Here is a 19,763-nt window from a genome sequence, read left to right on the forward strand (position 1 = left end):
GTTACACTATGTAGAATACGTTAATAAATGGGAAAAGGAAAGAACGTACTCTTTTAATGTAGGACTCCTGAACTTCACTGAGGCTACTCCAGCTAGCATAAGCTTGAAGAATCATATTAATGTTAGAACTAGAAACATTCACATTTAGATCCTTTGTTGAAGTGAGACGTAACTGTGTAGCAGCGACAGGGGAATGCATATCATACTGATACCTGCATATTGCTACCATGAGACAGCGATTCATGCCAGGTCATCCAAGAAAGATAAAAACAACCATTTTAAAATGAGTACCCCTCGAACAGCGTAAGAAACTACAAAACCTGTCTACCACAGTACATGGAATTAAAACTCGTCTGTTCCAGGTTTTGGATTTTTTGTTCTGCTAAACCCCGTTACATAACGGTGTGACAGAAATCATATCTTGCTCCCCGCGTCGTCCGTTACATAACAGTGCCTCGCCGCATTAGAACCTTTTTTTTCCGTTACACCGTTCTTTTGTACAAATTGGCCAAAAATATTTTACTAATTAGTTATGTATTTTAAAAAACGTGAAATTATGATAAGAGTTGGTTATATTGTGCTGAAATAATGCTTTTCTAAACTTGGAAGAGTATAAAGAAAGCTTAAACCTATTAACGTGAATTATTTGAGAAACTTCACACCGTGTTAGCAGCGATACGTTCTACTTATCCGTTACAAGCGGTTTCCGCGATAACGCAACCGTTACGCGATCGCGACCGCATCCGTGAATTTTTTATATGCCACAGTACCACTAGGTGAGAATAATTCAAAGCTAGTTTTTACAGAATCCAAAAACAAAACTTACGTACATATCAACCACACAATAAAGAAGGCAGAACTAGAGACATGTATTGGGGTTTTAATAATATATATAGAAATGTCAACAATACCGAATTCTAGATGAAGCCTTCACATTCATCAGTTCAAAGGGAACACCTATAACAGCTCATGAGCAGCGTAAAGGAAATACTTACCTCAAAAATCCATCAGCTGCCTCTACCACAGGCTCCCAAGACTCATACTTGTCATTGTATGACCTCATTGAAAGAGAGAAGTTGACATTGGAAATTAAGTAGTCAGGCCGTCCTTGTAAACTGAATCCAATACCACTCAGGGATACATTAAATAACGGAACCATCTGCAGTAATTGAAAAATAATCCAAGACCATCAAATTGGTTATTTAAGAAAGGAAATTACGCGTTTCGACAAAAAAAGAAACATTCAGAAGTCCTCAAGATAAGGAAGACAACGTAAACTTTTCAACATTCCCTAAATTTTGTGCAGCTAACTGCCCCAGCAAATAACAGAAAACCTTCAGCATTTTATCTCTAACATGTGTACACATAAAAGTCCCAAGTTATATCAACCATATAGCCTAACAATAATCCAATAATCAGAATGATAATATGATATCCAAGAAATTCTTGACAAATGTAAAGGATCTTACAAATTATAACAGGAAAATTGACAACTTAGACAACTATAAGTCATTATTAAAAAATACGATCCATGGAAAACAGAAAATATCGCGGACTACTCAGGAAATCCAATGGCTGCATGATACATTGACCCGTTAAGGTAAGTGGATTGGAATATACTGAAACGACTGCAAACAAGGCATCACTTACCAAGCCACCATAGTCATCAAAACATGCAACCGAAAATGTTCTGATTTCTGCATCAATGATGGTATCTTCCTTGCCATCTGCTACATATGTATGAGCAAGCTTCACTGCAAATCTTTTGGGAGGCTTCTTGTTTCCACTCCAAACCTGAAAAGTCCCAAACTCGCTACCAACTGTCCATATGCTATATGGTTCTGCTCTAATCCCAGCATCATTATCCCACAAACTTTCTTCAGAATATTGATCCCCAGTAACCATGTCACTTCGTATGCATCGCACTGAGCTGCTAAAACCATGATCATTTGGTGAACTTTTACATGCAATACAGCCCAGAGGAACATAACCGGGCGGAGCTTGAGGCAACCAAAATAACATAGGCTCTATACCCCGTTGCTTCTTAATTCTCCCAACCATTTGGTAGTCTATAGGTTTTTTGAAAACTTCATCACCAATGTCTTCAGCAACAGCACAGGCGTTTGGACTTTTATACCTATGGCCAATACGTCTATCAGTCAATAATTAGGAAAGAAACCAGTATAATGATTAAAATCTATTACAAATTTGATATACCCTTTAACAGCAATATCACCAAAGAATACCATCCCCTGTGCGACCACTGGACGCCATATCGATACTTTTTTCTTTGACCTGGAACCTTGATTGCTCCACACCAGATCAAAATTGGTCACAGTCTCAAAAAGCCTGCCAGAGTTTGCAATTGCTAATTCTGCAGAGAGGGGTCCATTACGTGGTGAGGCATGACAGGGATTACTCCTAGGAATATCTTGTGAGAACTCTGATATCCCAAAAAAAATATGCCTCAAGTCATACGCTCCACCCACTAACTTCATTGAATTAAGATCTGTTGGCACGAACGAGCCAACAGAATTATCCACACGCCAAAAGGGTAAATCCATCGAGGGTCTGCATTATACAAAGAACAAGATTACACAAAATAGATATGTTTCAACTAATAAAATCACATCAGTACTCCATATTTCTAAAGAGTTCATATTTATCACGAAAACTGAGACCATACAACAATTTGCAGAATTTTCCGTGGTTCTCAAGCCAATATTGTCAACATAAAATCATAGCTTGACAAAATTAAATGCTAAACACAGCTTGGAGAAACTGATCTAGTTCATTTCCTTGCAGTTCTTATGCAAAATAATGTCAGAAAGTGTTATAACATCCACATACTCATTGCCTGTTCCAATCACAACACAATCCCTTAATGGACAAGAAGAAACCAAAGAAGCCAAGATGCAAAACGAAGACGACAGTGGCGGAGGTGCTGTTCCAGAAGAAACCACGCAGCCCAGTGCAACATAACCTTTTGGCGCCACGGGGTACCAAATTGAACAGCTTACATTGCCCTCCTGAAGGATAAATGGTGTTCCGTTTATGCCATCTGCACCAGAGATATTACCAGATGTAGTATGTGGCCATATCAACTTGAAAGACTCAGGTCTTTTGAGTTTAACAAGGTTCTTATTTACTGCAAGAACAGCCTTGGTTGGTGGCTTGTCTCTGACAAGCAAAAATGGAATTATAAGAGTTAAAGAATAATATAAAAATATTGTGGCAAAAAAAGTATTATGAGATTATACTAACAGCGGAGTCATATAGTCACCGAGAACAGCAAAACCAGGAGGCGCACGAGGTCTCCAAAAGGAAAATACGAGGTCATTCTTGGGACCTGAGGAATTAAAATAATTAGAACATAGTGGTAAGAAATTCTATAGCAGCTAAAAACACTATGGAACACCAGCCAAAACAGATGTCCAAGAGTATACAAACTCACATTCCACCACTGCTACTTTGTCAAACTCGGAACAACTAACTGTCATTTTTCTTGATGTCAATCTTAAGAAGGACAAGAAGTCTTCTTGAACAGCCAAAAAAAGACGCAAGATGCTGAAGGAAAAGTTCATGAATATATCAGAGGATGAGAGATGTATGTTCATCTCTCCAGCAACTTTTGAAAACTTGATAGATGTATCAAATGGCTCCAAAATTCTGACTCCATTGCTCTCCATTGTCAATCCAAGTGCATTTGCAGTCAATTCCATAGTGTCACCTTTTAACACAATCCTAAAACCAAATATTAACTGCATTACATAACATCAGAGCATTAAAGGTCCCCTTTCTTTAAATAGAAAAGGAATATTCAACAACATTCATGCCGCATCTGAATTATATCCATCAACAGACAATTGAAATAACATAAATTTGGTATCCGAGTTTATATCCCCAGATGCATGTGTCTTCTGCTTACAGAAAAGTACAATCATCTCTTTGTGCACTGAAAGATAGCGACAACTCTGGAATAAGTATTTGCTGTATTGGGTTTGTCGGTCTTGAAAATATGACTCGTCTTATACCTAGCAATGCTGGTTATTTATGTGGGACTGGGGAGCTATAATAGGAGAAAAGCTCTTTGCAAATCAACTCATTTAGCTATTATTTGGTTTCAAAGAGAGAGAGAAAGTATACTTCCTCTGTCTACTACTCCCTCCAGTTTTAAAAACCTTGATAAACATGTTTCTGAACATACAATACAACAACGATATCATACCAATTCTAGTCCATGGAGCTCTGATGAAAGTATGAAACCAACATATTTCACAGTTTTTCTTTGAACTTCATAAGAAAAGGCTGACATCTTGTGCCATATTCAATATGAGATTCTAACCTGGAGAACGCATCCAGCTCCGCATGCAACAGTTTGTTAGATAAACTTGTCGAGTTCCCCACATCTTTCGATGAGCTATAGAAAGTAAGCTCTGGATTGATTGCCTGAAAGTATCCATGGTACCCTACCTTGAGAAAGTTACTCAATTTCCTTTAAGATTAATGAAAACCTCAGATGGTCGATCAAGATCTCTTATTCTACTTTCAAAAAAAAAATATCTCTTATTTTCGTAGTGTAAGCATATGGAGAACTATAGTTTATTATGAGGTTAACATAGAAGTGGGGAATAGAAAGAGGAGGGAGTAGAAATAATGGTTTAGATGATTAGACTAAAATAATAAGAATGAACGAAAAACTATGTTTGCCACAATAATAGAAATGAGGATAAGTGTTTGCATCCCTTCACCAATGATCCCTTACTATTACTTTGCCAAAGTCGATCTACAATCTATGTAAATCCTCAAATTGAGTTTTTCCAGAAAGAACAACAAATAGTCTATTATTTTAGAATCTTCAGGCCAAATTGTGTCAAAATCCCCCATCCCCATTAGTACCCATTCCTAACACCGTTAACTCTCCATCCAAACAAGATGACATGGCATGCACAATTATATATATGACGTAATTTTTTTTCATATAATTCATTATAATTAAAATACAATGATTGTAAGAAAAATGAAAATTTTCCCTAAATTTATTTTCTTCCAACAAAACCAAAAAAAAGTAAAATTATTAACCCTTTTTTATTAACTCTTGATGATTGTGTAAAAATAGAAAATTAATCCAAAATATTACCAAGAAAAGTCTTGAAAATAGTACAAAATGTGCAATATAATTTTGATAATGGTCATAATACCCCAAAATTATAAAAAAATAATTTAAAAAATTTTCTTTGTTAAACCAACTATTTGTATTTATTTTTTAGTGCCTAGACGTGAATACACAATTAGCAGCAAAATTAGAGAAGTGTTTGTATACAGTTAATTTTTGTATATATAAATATGGTAATATTGGGTAGATGTTTGAAAAATTTTGTTGAAAAAGTTTAACATACTTTCTAAACATTAACTACAGATTTTACATAGGTTTTCTAGATTTCTTTTAAAAAGAATCTCAATTTTTCTAGCTTTTGTTGGAATCAAATAAAATTAGGAAAATTTTCCATTGTTCACAATCATTTACATTTCACAATTAAATGAAATTTATTTTAAAAATATGTATGTGACATGATTATTTGGATGGAAAGTTCTAAGGTATTAAGGATGGTACCTAAACAGAATAACCTGCAAACTTGAGGCACCTAAAATGGAATTATCTAAACTTGAGGACCCAAAATGAAATTATGTCTAACCTCAGCCACCCAAAGTGGATATTTTCCTAAAAATTATTCAGACTTGCATTGGACTCACGACTACCAGATACTTTAGTTTGTAATCACGAGAAATTTTGTCCCTGATATGCCATGGTAAAAAAATTGCATGGTTGTCATTTGTTCCCCTCTTTGCTTACATAAAAAGTTGAACCAAAGTTCTAACAATCTCCAATGCAAAATAAAAATAAATAAGGGGAAGAAGCAACTGAACATAACCTGTAACTCAATTATGTATTCTGGAGGTTCGCCATTTTCAACATTTTGGTTCTCTGTAACTTGATAATTCCCAGAAATATCTGGTGAAGGTTCATCTTCGTGCTCCAAAGCAACATGGTCATCCTCGGAAACTGAATAACTACTATTGGCTCCTAGTACTATGCAAGAGTCCAAAAAACGCCCATCCTGAACAGTACACAGATCTTAGATTAGTGTTTCTTCCTTACCTTCCATATAATGAGAAAGAAGTTTTCTCAAAAGACTTTATCGAAAAATAAAAAAAATAAAGGCCAGCCACCTTAATGACAACATTTTTGAATTGCAATCTTTTTCCATTTCCCACATAGATTATTGCTTCTGTGCTGGAAGATGAAACAATAGAACCTTGCCGATCTTTCAGCAATAGTGTCCCGCCATTGCCATCATAAATAAAATTATCAAATCTTTCACTATCAATAATAAGAGGTCTTTGAGGAGAAATAGAAGATTCAAATGAGGGTTGGATGTAGGTAGAATCATTCAAAATGATTGCATCAACTAAACTCATGGGAATGTCATCATCTTCAGACAGTATGCCACGAACTGTTGGGACAAAAAACTCAATAACTGCCAATAGGAAATCAAGTGCAACGAGCAATTGAGGCCTTTGTAGACACAAAGATATCGATGATAATTTCTCGCTCAATGTCGCATCAACAATGAGCATTGTAGCATCTATCTGCCCGGTTTCATTCTCAATGCCTAAAGAACTATACTCAACACTCTTTGGCTGCCCAATTGCCAGTCTAAACTGTTCTTGTGTACTCTCACGATCATCCAGTACATTAAAACTCTGGAGCGTAACAGATATAAAATCTTCCCCACCTGTCGTAGACTTGTAAAGAACCCATGCATTGTTGACCTGCCACAGCAAAGACAATATTGACCCCCCACAATAAATGAAACAAATACAATAAAAAATATTCCAAGTAAAAGTAATTAACTAAAAGGTGATAAGCAACATTTGGTTGTCTAACAAAGTAATGAAAAATCAAAAAGGAAAAATCTATACACAAGAAAACACGCTATAAAACAGATCTATCAATGTAATGATACTATCCAGTTTAAATAGTGATGCAGTGACGTATACTTCCTCTGTTTCACTAAAATTGCAAGGTCACTAAAATTGCAACACTTGCAATTTGCACAACATTTTAGACTAGAGAAGAGTGAATGTGTGGGTAGCTTACCCGTGTGATTATACAAAAGTAATAATTTAAGAATATAGAGAGGAAGGAAGAGAGGAAGAGTTAAATATGAGTAAGTAGGACAAGTTGCAAAAGTTACCAAAAAGGGAAGTGTTGCTATTATTTTTTAAACATCCCAACTAAGAAAGTGTAGAGATGTTAGAGCAACGGGGGAAATATACCGTTAAACTTTAGCAGTTCCGCTTTTAAATTGAAATGGAAGTAGTGGTAATTTCACCCAGAATAATTAGGGTACTACCCAACATAATAACAAGGTCACGACCTCCAAGTTCGAAATAAACCTCCGCCTAAACACAATGTTTCCAATACAACCTAAAGCCTCAAAAGAAACCTCCACCTTATTTTTTTAATGCCCCTACGAAAACCTGCTACCAAAGATTCAAAGAGTGGATTGGTATTGCCGCAATGCCGCTCGAGTCTCTTCTCTACTGGGTGTTATGAACTGAATCAAGAGCCGAAGCAAGGTCAGTAAATTCGAGAAAGGAGTTTATTATGTTGTCATTTCGGCTACTGTATATAATATTTGGATTGTGAGAAATGAGTCTCACTGGAACTACAAAGTTCTGTCAATTGAGTTGTACAAGGAAATGTTTGGAAGGAGGAAATAGGCAGATGAATCAGCATAATACCTTAGAAAATTAGTAGCAATGATAGAAGTTGGTTCACAAACTTGAAGTTTGTATAGTTTTGTTCAAGGCATGTATGCGTTGTTTTTGTCTCGGGTTTAGGAGTGCTTGTACTCTTAAACTAATAGGTTGTAGAAAGGTTTTTGACCGGTTATAGCAATATACTTACCTCTTGCTTACCAAAAAAAAACCTGGAAACACTAAGCAAAATTGTTCAAACCGATCCTTATAACTCAAAGATCTATATACTGAAAGAGGTAAGATTAAAATCTACTAGACAAGCTTCAGATTGAAGGCCATCAAAAGATCCTCCGAGACATCCGTGGTGAGCCATATACTATTCCGTTTTATAATGCTATGAACATTTACTACTCCCTTCGTCCCAGATTAGTTGTAACACTTTCCTTTTCGTCTGTCCCAGGTTAGTTGTTACACTTCTAAATTAGGAATGACCCCACAATTATTATAATGTCTCTCTCTTTCCACTAACTTTTTTTTGTCCCCACATCCTCTCTCATTCAATTAAAAAAAATACCCCACTAACTCCTATCACATCTACTTTTTCAATAAAATAACAATTGATAACCAAACAACCGCTTATCACCTGAAACTTTGTGCAAAGACAAGTGTAACAACTAATCTGGGACAGAGGGAGTATTTGAATAGATATTAAGACGAAGGAGAGAGAGATGGTAAAAAGGTGAGTAAGTGTAGGAAAAAGATGGAAAAAGTAAGAGAGAATACGTAAAAAGGTGGGTGGGTCCGTGGATGTAAGAAAAAGGTGACCATAGTAAGAGAGAGAGAATGGAAATGCGTAATTGTTGGTAAGAGGGGTAAGATAGTAAAATAGGTATGCAAACATAGAATAAAACACAATGTTAAGAACATTTTATGACGGACCAAACCGGAAAGAGAACAATATGAAAAGGAGATAGTAGAATACTTCTTGTAAAAATGAGAGGCATTTTGTAAAATTCTATACACAAGTATCCAAAAGCAATTACTAGAAAGAGAAAATACGCAAAAAAATAAGGTACTAAAAAGAGCAATAGGACTCCCTTTATTAGTCCCTTGTGGAATATTGAACGCTCCACTAAAAGAACACCTTACATGTGAATCTCTAAAGAATCCCACCCATGTGGGTAGGAGAGGAAAAAATTAAGAATATGGGTAGGTGGAGTGTGTTGTTAAATTAGAAAATAAATGGACCACTTGCATATTTAATTGGGATGAAAAAGGAATTACAATTGTAATATAAAGGTAAAGGGGGAATAATTGTTGAACAAATAAGGAAAGATTCTAAAAGAGACTAATAAAAAAAACATCCCAATACGGAAAGGGGACTAATAAACAAGAACGGAGGGAGTACTTGTATCAAATACTACCTACACATAAAAAAGTTAATTACAGAACATTAAAATTTGTGGAACAAAAGAAGGGACATAATTCATTGCAATCATTTTGACCATAGAAAAAAAAAACATGCATATACCATCTGCATGAAGATCATACATGATGTTTTGGAACTAAAAAATTTACAATACGTATCATCTCCATTTGGTTTCATTTATGCATTCCCATAAACTAGTTTTTAGTTCTAACATCTACCACTACATAACCCATCATCTATATTTATCAACTTTTGAAATAAGAAAAGTGTATAAAAAGGGATGCCGAGGCGATAGGGGGAGCGCCTTTTTTGGCCAAGTGAGGCAGCAGGACCCCTAATGCCTTGGCGCGCCAGCATTTAATACCTTGAATAAGAATTAGTACTCTGAACTAAATTCTGAATCCTTGACCATAATCAGCAGCCTTGGGGTACAAAGGAGACAACATGCTCATTGAAAGTAATATAAAAATAAAAATACCTGCACGGTTCCCAATGGTGCATCTCTTGCAACACCTGAATGTAAGCTCAATTCCACCAAATTAATAGCAACAATGACTTTCATGCTGATCCAGACCTCCCTAGTATCAGGTTCAACTTCAGTTGGTTCTAACTCTAAAGTACCAACAGACTCAATCATGTCAATGGAGGACGTCTTTTTCTGCCATAACAAGGGAGGCACAATATTTGGAGTCTCCGATATATTTGATTGTGCACATTCCGTGATGATCTGGTATTCCTTGTTAGATAAAGAAGCTTTCAGTACATTCATCTGCAACCACAAACAAGCAAAGAATTTAATAAAATAAGTACATGAAACTTGCAACCCGTAGAAATAAGATATGAAACCACGAAGATCGACTTTGTATAGGAAAGACTATGTGTCGAGGTAGATGAAATGACCTCAATTGTTGCTTCTGTACTTGGAATTTGATGTAACAAGTCTCGAAGTGAGCGCCGAAGAACAATGGATAATCCATCGACATCCTGAACTATGCTTTCACCCAATTCTTGTCCAGTTCCAACATTTAAGTTGATGTCCTCAACCTACACAAAAATAGTTGACTTTGAAGCCTTACAGATAACAAACCATATCAGTACCCCAATACGTCTAACAAGGCTCCTTTCTTGAACAAGGTACGAGGTAAGTCAGGTGTACATAACCTCACTAGAAATAGCAGATACACTTTTCTGCCTTACCCGTACTATTGCAAAGGGGCTGTTTCAGTTGGACCCTCCATTCAAAAAGAAACTTATTGATCTACTGATTTACAGAAAACAAGAAATTAATAAATACGTAAATAACTGAGACATTGATTTAGTCCACTGAATTTTTAGGTCGAACAATAACCAACTTCAGTGCCTGACATAGTTACATGTATTATTCTTGAAAATTGGCACGGGAACTGCCTCAAATAGCTCCATAGAATTTTTTTAAAAGTATGCTCGGCGTCTTTGTGAGTTTCTTTATCGTGTAGTTTGTAGTGGGATGAAGTTGATTTTTTTGGACTATGGAAGCGGAGACTCTAGAATAATACTTCCTCCATTCCGGAAATATCGCACCATGGTTGACTTTTACTCATCCAACCATTACTTTGACTTAATATTTCAAATCGTGTGCAAGTAAAAATTATAAAAAATTAATATGTAGAAAATATATATCGATACGAATCTAACATGACCCACATGACTAAAATTTCCTTACGTACGAATCACAAAAAATTGCCAAAGTAGTGTGAATAGTGTGAAAAACAAATGGTGCGATATTTCCGGAACGGAGGAAGTAACTGAATAGGGGGGAATTCAAACTATGTTAATCCGTTATTTGCTGCAGGGGGGGAAATTCAAACTATGTTAATTCGTTATTTTCTGTAGGAGGGTAAGCTTGTCCTACTTTTATCACCCTTTTCCGCTGATAATATAGTCTCCTTTTCTTACCAAAAGCATGTTAATTCAAAGACTCTTCAACACATCAAGACTATATCAGCAGAAGATTTGAACTCTGTTTAAACTTTACAACTACAAAGGAAGACAAAGGACCAAAAGACAGTAGAACCACTTCCATCAGTAGAAAATCTGATAAAAATCACACTGAAAAATACTATTAAATGTCTGATATGGCCACAACTTACCATCACAGTCAATGTTTCCATGTGAACAGCATTCATTTCATGTTTACTGCCATTGAACCACTGGAAGGTATTCTGGACAGTTATATGTACAACATCAAGCTTCAAAAAACTGCAGCGTAGAATTCAATACTTACACTATTAGCCACTGTCTTTTAGGGGAAGGAAAAAAACAGATAACTATGTTGATTAGGGAAAGGGAAAAAAGAACAAGAATATACTCGAGACTGTCTGTTCTCCGAGGCATTATAATTATGGGCTTTGTAAGCGATAAATTGAGCTTCATAGCAGGTGAACCGTCAATTTCACTGGTAGTAAACCACTTCTCGGAATCAGTGACCTGATCCCTCAGTTTGACAACACCAGCTGAAGTATTGGGAGTGAGGCCCACAAAGTAACTAACAACCTGCATAACATTTCCAACCGTGAGAAGAAAAAAATACAAAACAGAGTTAGGTAGCTGAGGCGAAATTGATTACCTCCTGGATGAAGCGATTCAAGAACACGATCCTCACTTCAGAAAGCTGCCCTGAGAGGCTGTATTCATACCCTTCATAATCATCATCATCAGAGTTATACGAAGAGAAAAACACCTGCATGCACAGAGTCAAACTGTAAAACAATGATGAAACAGAGGGAATAGAAAATGGGCAGTCAATCAGAATTGACCACACAAAATAGAAAATGGGCAGTCAATCTAAGTTCATGAAGTAACCAATGATTGTGAATGAGACAAGATAAGTGCGATATAAGTGTGATACAAAGTAAGATGGTTAAGGTTGGACAATCTAATAGATTAAGAAGAAAAATTACGAAGAAAAATTACGAAGAAAATTTTTCAGCCTTTCAGACACTCCAACTTAACTTGTCAATTTAACCAAAAACGGAGAAACAAAGAGACACATTGTGCGACATCATTAACACAAGTATGTACCAAAATTTTGTTAATGTACACAGCAAATTTGTGAATGCTGTTGAGATAAAAAAAAAAAAGACTACAGCGAGATAAATGTACCCAAATAAAAGGTTACAGGGCCTATAACCTCTGTTCATTCATTTCCACATCGAATAAGACTAATTACTTCTTAAAAAGTTATGCAGCATACATAGAAGACAAATCGACATAAAACCAATACGACAAGAAATGACAACCCAGTACCATACAACACCAGGGTCCATGCTAGCACATTTTACACTGTAGCATCAATATAAACAAAAATTGACGTTAACAAGAGGCTAATGATACAAAATACAGTAAATGTTTGGGAAATAAATGAAAAAAGTTTATACAAACTCCAACCTCCGATAAGATACTTTCATAAGGTGCACACATCAGAAATTTTCTAGGTCCGTACAAATGCAGAACTTTTTGGAGGACAAATTTCCTGGAGGAAACACGGAAAAGAAATTCATAGAAATAGAGTACCTCCACAAATGAACTTCCCCCAGGATTCCTCATATCACAGGCCCAAAAATAAAAGTGCTCCTGGGAAAGACTGTCGTCACTTATTCTCAGATTACCTATGGAAGCTTTGACACTGAATGATGAAGGAAACACCTACGACAAAAGGAAGTAGAATTAGTTAAAATCAACTTCACAAGAATAGAAGAAAGTCATATAGCATAATCCAAAGGTAAGGTAAGAAGCAAGCTCAAGTTAACCTTAATATCAGTAAGGAAATTATCTTGTGAAAAAGTAGCTAGCTTAGTTTCATCCTCCTTCAAAATAACTATCTGGGCACGTGCCATATTCAACACTAAATAAAAAACTATTCTAGATTTCCCCTTCCCTAAGAGACCTATGGCAACAGATTGCGCAACTGCAGTTGAATTTTGTGGATCAACACCCTCGACGGGGATGTCATGTTGTTGAGATGCCACTGATGAGCCATTACTTAATGATTTACCACTTGCATCTTCATAATTAATACCACTCACAAAATCCAGAACAGCAGCAAGTGTAGGCCTACGGCAGAAAAATGATAATGTGGCAAGGGTCACCACAACCTGCAGACACCACAGAAAAAACCATGCTGACGTCAAGAAACCAATCAACATCACTGCAAAGAATAAATATAGCAACTCACCATGGTATCAGTGTTACTGTAGAAAGGAGAGTTCTGGTCATATATAACTATTTGAGCTTTAACAAAACTTCCCAACTCATCATCCTGCCCAGTTTTCTCTGCTGTAGATAGAAAAAGGGTATCAGGCAGAAGACCAGGCACCCTGTTAAAGTTGGGAGGTTTGAATGCTGATACTTCAGGGTTGGTGGAGTCAGTTTCTTGAAAATTCTCTGGAGCCTCGTAGAAGTTATCATCATCACCAATACTGCTCTGTCTATTTTCTTTAGAGACCGTGCTAACTTCAGGGCCCTGGATGAATGACCTAGCCAAATAACGACGTTGCGATGTTCCTCCACATACTAAATCCTCTATCTCCAAGGATTGCAAGAGTGTTCCTATGAACATATCATTATCCTTAATCGCAATTTCCACCTGTTCAAATAAATAAATAAACCATGCTGCTATAGTTATATACATCACACAAAAGTACAAGGATTACAAACATACCAGACCACCAACAGCTCGAAGTTCGAATAAAAGCTTCTCTTCAGATAGTAACATCTTCATAAAACTCTGGTCAAACTAAGTTTCAAGGCAGCAAAAAGACTGGTAAGCTATTCATCAAAAATCTAAATGACAACTGAATGAAAGTGTAGTTCTACCTCCTGGTTATAGTTGAAGCAGATTTTTAACTCATCTAATACACCAGTAACATAAGTTTTCTCTATATTTATAACATCAACAGCACCATTTTGCTCAAGAGCCTCAGATTCCGAGCTTTCAGCATCCGATGAGGATTCAGAAAATGAATTAATTTGAGCTGAAATCTACATTTAACATAAAACCATAAAAATACAGCATTTAAAAATGAAAAGGGAAAACAACCGCAACTAAAGAAGACCAGACGGAATCAATATTGGACTAAACCATCAACAATTTATAGACATTTACTTTTCAAAGACAAAATCAGACGGAAAGAAAACATATACTTAAACTAGTGGACCAACAGCCACATATTAAGATGGAAAATTTACAGCCAAAGGAAGAATTTATAAACAGCCTCGAGTCTGAAAATCGAAGAAAATTAAAGACAGTATCAAGGGACAACTTCCACATACTGATGCACGATATATAGCACTCCGTAGGCGGGTATGCCAAACGCTTTCAGATTCATCGGACTCAAAGCGCAAGATCAACGCATTTGCTTGCTCAATGACCTGTTAATGCAAAAATTAGGATTCAATGATGAAAACGGATTGATTTGATCCTTCAAATTTGAATAATATAAAATTTGTTGTCTTGCGATTATTTATTTCAAGAGAAGGGAAGAGTAAAAGAACCTTGCCCAGTGCATGGGCACGTGTAGCATCAAGGATAGCAAGTACGCGGTCCTCATTGCCAACGGTCTCAGCAGGCACCTTATACAGTTGTTTCCCTCTTAAACTGCAAGAATGCATTGAGTTGGCCAAATCACCATTATTAGTTATTCTTCCATCCCTTAGTAACTGTTTATCAAGGTTATGCACACATATTCCGAACTTGTAACGGATAACATTTCGAAGCTGACTAGTAATATTTTAAAGGTAATTTAAAAATGACAAATTGGTTTTTATAGTGATTGATAAACCTAAAAACAAGTTAATTAAGCAGCCAGATCATTAAATAAAGGAGTGAGTATGAATGACATAAGCAATTACGAAAATAGTATACTTGCGATATCAGAAAGTCATCAAAGAAGAGATGATGAGTTGTTGAAGAGTATTATTCAAAATGTAAGTGGACTCAGTCTCGATCACAAGAATGAAGAGGAGAGGTTAAATAGGATCGCCATAACATGACCACAAGAGCTAGAAAATAAATCAAAATCTGCTAGCATTCATTGACTAACACTGAAAAAATGAGACGTAGAAATACAAAGGCAAACCCACTACCTCTGTTTACGAGAAACCCCAATCTTTCAGAGTTAACGTCAAAAAATCCCATGAAACATGATCATAAACCTTTATCTAAATCTAACTTGCACAACAAACATTCTAATTGGACCTCCACAAGAAATCAATGCTACCAATTGCAATAAAAATAGCATCTAAATTGTATTATAGAAACGCAAGAGTGCTGCAATGGCCCTAAAATGTAGGTATTACAAGCACAGCCCAGAAACAAGAAACTATAAAAAGCAGCATTCAAGCAATTCAGCCTCTTTTCATTAAAATTTAAAATAAAATAAAATAAAAATAAAATAAAACCTTTCTCCTGAAAATTAGAGAAAATGTCTACTATGGTACTACCTCTCCCATCACAAGGGTTGGCCTGCCAACAGTGTTAGAAAAAGTGATGTTGAAGCCATCACAGACTTCGTTGATTGCATCCATACTCCCTGCTTTAAAAATGTTTCTATGAAGTTCATAAGGCGGCTTTATAAGGCGGCTTTATAAGGCGTTCTTCATAGAAAAAAGCAACAAACTCCTCATGAAAGTACATTATAGTCTCTCTCATCGGCATACCTCATACTAGACAGCCCCATCAACTTATTCTATTGTTTGCAAGGAAAAATTGTGTTACAATCACCTACTTCCATCCAACAATGCTTAGCCTATGCCTATCGTCTCCAAAATATACAATTTTCATTTTCTTAAAGCTTTAGCTAAAGAATTGTACCTTGATGGCCTAATCCAACCACACAAGGTAAAGGTCTAGGCTAAGATCTGTAGGAAATCGGTAATGCAATCGAAATACTTCAGCTCGTGCTGTGCCACATGAGTTTTCCCTGCCCACCAGGCGGAGCTGTTAGTCGTCTTTTTCCTCCCTTTTTTCTCGTGAGCATTAGTGCCCGACTAGGTATGTTAACCCGGGGTGGAGCTTTACCCACTCCTTTTGCAGCATTTTCCATGTTTTCGGAGACTTTCGGAGAGGTTGGTTCTCGTCCAGCTGGTCTCCTGATGAGACCGTAGCCGCGGTACACCGGTGTTATTTTGGGATTCCTTTGTTCCCTATTCGTAATCCTATAAATACCCTCCTATTACTCTTAGTCTTATTATTCAATATTTTAGAGAGACATTAACCCCTAAACATATAAACACAATTACACAAATACTAACATAGCCACCAGAGATAAAAGCAGTTCCTGAGGGAGCGGCTTCAGGTTATTGTGTTAGCCTAGGGAGCATCCCTCAAATGAAGATCACACTGGTAGTGTCGAATATTGCTTCTAAGACAGTGGTCATCATACCACGGCCCAACTTTGTTCTAATGAGATCTAAAATCAATAATATATTTTCCGTTGTTTATTATTGTTTCTTGGTTTCAACAGTTATCTTCACTAACAAGATTTATACACTCAGTGGAGGAAATAAGCGGGCGGTGCATGAGCATTCTAAGAATTAACTTAGATTAGAACCCATTTAATGGCAGATTATATAAGGGAAGAAGATGTTTGATTAACAAAAGTGGAAACTATAACTTTTGTAAATGATACGCAAGCTTTTGAGAGGCTTGATTCTCTACCAATTATTTCTCTAATTCTAAACTAAATTCTAAACAATATTCAGCATATTTCTCTCTCTAATATGCTCTATATATAAAGCTTTCCTTCTAACAAACTACCTATCTTACTCTTCTGCCTAAAGTACCCCTTCGCGTAATTTGGGAGCGGTAAAGATTGTGAAAGTGTTACCAGTAGGTGAGGTAACAAAGAGTTGAAGGGAGGGGAAGGAAGGCAAGAGAGAGAAAATGGTTGAATATGAGACGGTGTTCTTTTTGTCTTACAGAACAACGGCAAAAAGATGGTGGGGAGGGGGGGGTCCCTTTCCTTTCTTTTTCATGATTACTTTTCTGTTTGTTGAACCAAACAGCACTGACCTAAATACTAATTACTAAGTGGGTCCTGGGGGTCCATCATATTATCCTTTCATTAAATTTATTTTTGTCCACCAAATGTGTCACTCTTGGATAGCCCCTGAAAGTAACAACTAGCACAGAGGGGTTAGCTAAATCAACAATGGCTTACGTCCATTTTGAACGCAAGCAACCCTTATTGGTACTAATTCGTGTCAGGTTGGAACTACATGCTTATTTGGTACCCAAAAAAGTATAAATACACTTTGTTATTGGTACCAATTAGAATCAGGGCTTTGTTGGTACCAATATACTTCTTTGTTGGTACAAATGGATAGCAACTATACACTTATTATAACCAATATGGGTCGCTTGCATCCAAAATGGGCACCGTCATCATGGGTTCAGATTTCCACAACACACAGATGCAACATTACATAGTAGAAGGTACACCTAGTCTCTACATGGAAGGACAAAAAGAAAAACTTACAGACTGTTTCTATACTCTATATTGAGAATAAACCACATATTGAAAGAAAAAACATCACCAAGCAGTGAAAATTGATATTAGCCCAAACCTCAGATATTGTTTGTAGGTCTTGGAGTCTGGGTTCTCTAGTATGTAAAGGAATGGGCCAACTAAATAGAAGTATCTTCGCTGCCAAACAGCCTCCCTGTTCGCTACACCCTGCAGAAGTAACACAAAACCAGGTGCGCTTTGAGGTTACAGCTGAAAGTTAAGAGCTAAACCAATGAAGGTTTGTTTTTTTTTTTCATTCTTAATCTTTGAATGGATATCAAAGAACCAAAAATCAGAAAATTTTGAGCAATTAAATACGAAAGCAGGATGATTCAAGAAGTAGCAACCTTCCAGGTCAAAAGAAACAGCCAGCCCTCAAAATCAGCTTGCTTCCAAGGACGTAAACGTTCAGCATTATGGTCATCCTCTGCAAATATTTTTGATACTTGCATCAAACGATGGTAGCGAGCTGGGGAAAAATAAAATCCCAATGACGGCACCCGAACAGCCACCCTGGTTGATGGATGTGATGGGTTTTCAACCCTAATCTGAAAGTAGCACGGCGTTAGCAAGAATAATCTACAGAATGGAGCTAAATCTGCGATGAAGAAAATGTGCAGTCTGCATAGTACAGTAGAAAAGATCTCCCACAAGGTCTAATAATACAAGTATATGGCAGACGGATTTAGAGCATGATCGCATCTTCCAAATAATTTAAAATCTAAAGCTGGAGAACATAGAAACCATTACCTGCTGAAGCCTAAGAACAACACCACATTTGTCCAAAACAGGCAACAAAACACCAGATAACTTGGAAGAGCCATGATGCCCAACCGAAGAGGCTTCACCCCAAGAGTAATCACCGTCCACCAGGAAAGCAGATACGTCACTGAGCACCATATCAAACTGCAGGTATAAGTTCATAATCTCAACTGACTCTGATCCACGGTCCTCCTGCATTTGCAGTAAATATCAGGCGTATTAGGCAACTGAAGACCTACTATGCTTATCCTTCACTATCAGCAGCTATAGTGAACCCACATTTGTTCGTATTATCAGATTCCCCAGGTCAAGCAAAAGCTTTGTTGGATGATCACCATCTGGACAAAACTCGGTAGGAATAGTGATTTTGGGAGCAGCAATATCCAGGTCGAGCAGAAACCTGACAACAAATATTTTTGTCACGCCTTCACAATTTCAGAAAATAAGATCATGTGAAATAATCTTGCTTCAATTGGCAGATCCATATGGCATTCTTAAATAATTAAATTAAATTCTTTCAGCCCATTTGAAGAAAAATAAAATTTTAGTTCATACTCTGACCCCTATTTTCGAACAACCAAGTTAGGTGAACTTTATAAGTCAAACACATCTTAGAATTTAGCACATTATATCTTGGGTGATTTCATATACAGTAATACAGTTAGAGAATGTGATTATTCTATTGGGGCTAGTTCATTCTATTGCTTTCTCTAATACTAGAATCTGGCATGCTCAGTCCTTCTGGAGTTTATCTTTCATTTAGTACTAGAAAAATAGCTTTTTGATACAAGAGATAAACAACAGCAGCCTTCCTCTCAGCATCCTTCATGTTTAAATACCTGACTTCTGCTGAGTCAAGATAAAACCTTAAAAGAACAACCTAGTTGGCACATCAAGCAAGAAACCAGTCCCTTCAGCACTTTATAACCGGGATGTGTGCAATATTTCAACTATATCATGTAACCTGAACCCTAGTAAAGCACCACAATCTTTACTAACAAGCTATACAGAACCCAAAAGAGCCTTAGAATAAAATAACAGCATACCGATCACCATATAATTGAAAATGAAACAACAAACACGTAACAAATGGTCGAGATATAAGATAGGTAAAAACCTCGTTCATCATATTCATAATTACAATTTTCAACTGATACTAAGTTCTAAAGGTCAAAACGAGGAATTACAGACAACCAAACACAGATCTTATCAAAAGCTACTGCATAAGTCATACTTTGACTGCCATAAAGCCCTAAATA

General features: G+C 36.6%; 1 protein-coding gene across 1 annotated transcript in view; it reads right to left on the reverse strand.

Annotated features, from left to right (window-relative positions):
• The window catches only part of LOC110781744 (uncharacterized), a 62,511-nt gene that overhangs the window by 23,367 nt on the left and 19,381 nt on the right, over positions 1-19,763 (reverse strand). Inside the window, exons 16-41 of the mRNA XM_021985794.2 lie at positions 18,784-18,904; positions 18,493-18,696; positions 18,090-18,290; positions 17,801-17,910; positions 14,729-14,831; positions 14,507-14,605; positions 14,051-14,215; positions 13,896-13,970; positions 13,410-13,820; positions 12,985-13,329; positions 12,749-12,880; positions 11,802-11,915; positions 11,544-11,728; positions 11,326-11,434; positions 10,097-10,240; positions 9,675-9,965; positions 6,232-6,834; positions 5,934-6,119; positions 4,346-4,449; positions 3,455-3,744; positions 3,265-3,349; positions 2,851-3,180; positions 2,218-2,571; positions 1,651-2,137; positions 996-1,159; positions 50-212 (exon numbers count right to left, since the gene is read on the reverse strand). Coding sequence (XP_021841486.2) covers positions 50-212; positions 996-1,159; positions 1,651-2,137; positions 2,218-2,571; positions 2,851-3,180; positions 3,265-3,349; positions 3,455-3,744; positions 4,346-4,449; positions 5,934-6,119; positions 6,232-6,834; positions 9,675-9,965; positions 10,097-10,240; positions 11,326-11,434; positions 11,544-11,728; positions 11,802-11,915; positions 12,749-12,880; positions 12,985-13,329; positions 13,410-13,820; positions 13,896-13,970; positions 14,051-14,215; positions 14,507-14,605; positions 14,729-14,831; positions 17,801-17,910; positions 18,090-18,290; positions 18,493-18,696; positions 18,784-18,904 — 5,575 coding nt within the window. The remainder of the gene's footprint in view (positions 1-49; positions 213-995; positions 1,160-1,650; positions 2,138-2,217; positions 2,572-2,850; positions 3,181-3,264; positions 3,350-3,454; positions 3,745-4,345; positions 4,450-5,933; positions 6,120-6,231; positions 6,835-9,674; positions 9,966-10,096; positions 10,241-11,325; positions 11,435-11,543; positions 11,729-11,801; positions 11,916-12,748; positions 12,881-12,984; positions 13,330-13,409; positions 13,821-13,895; positions 13,971-14,050; positions 14,216-14,506; positions 14,606-14,728; positions 14,832-17,800; positions 17,911-18,089; positions 18,291-18,492; positions 18,697-18,783; positions 18,905-19,763) is intronic.

Source organism: Spinacia oleracea, chromosome 6, assembly GCF_020520425.1.
Source record: "Spinacia oleracea cultivar Varoflay chromosome 6, BTI_SOV_V1, whole genome shotgun sequence".
In the NCBI taxonomy this organism is placed as follows: Eukaryota; Viridiplantae; Streptophyta; class Magnoliopsida; order Caryophyllales; family Amaranthaceae; genus Spinacia; species Spinacia oleracea.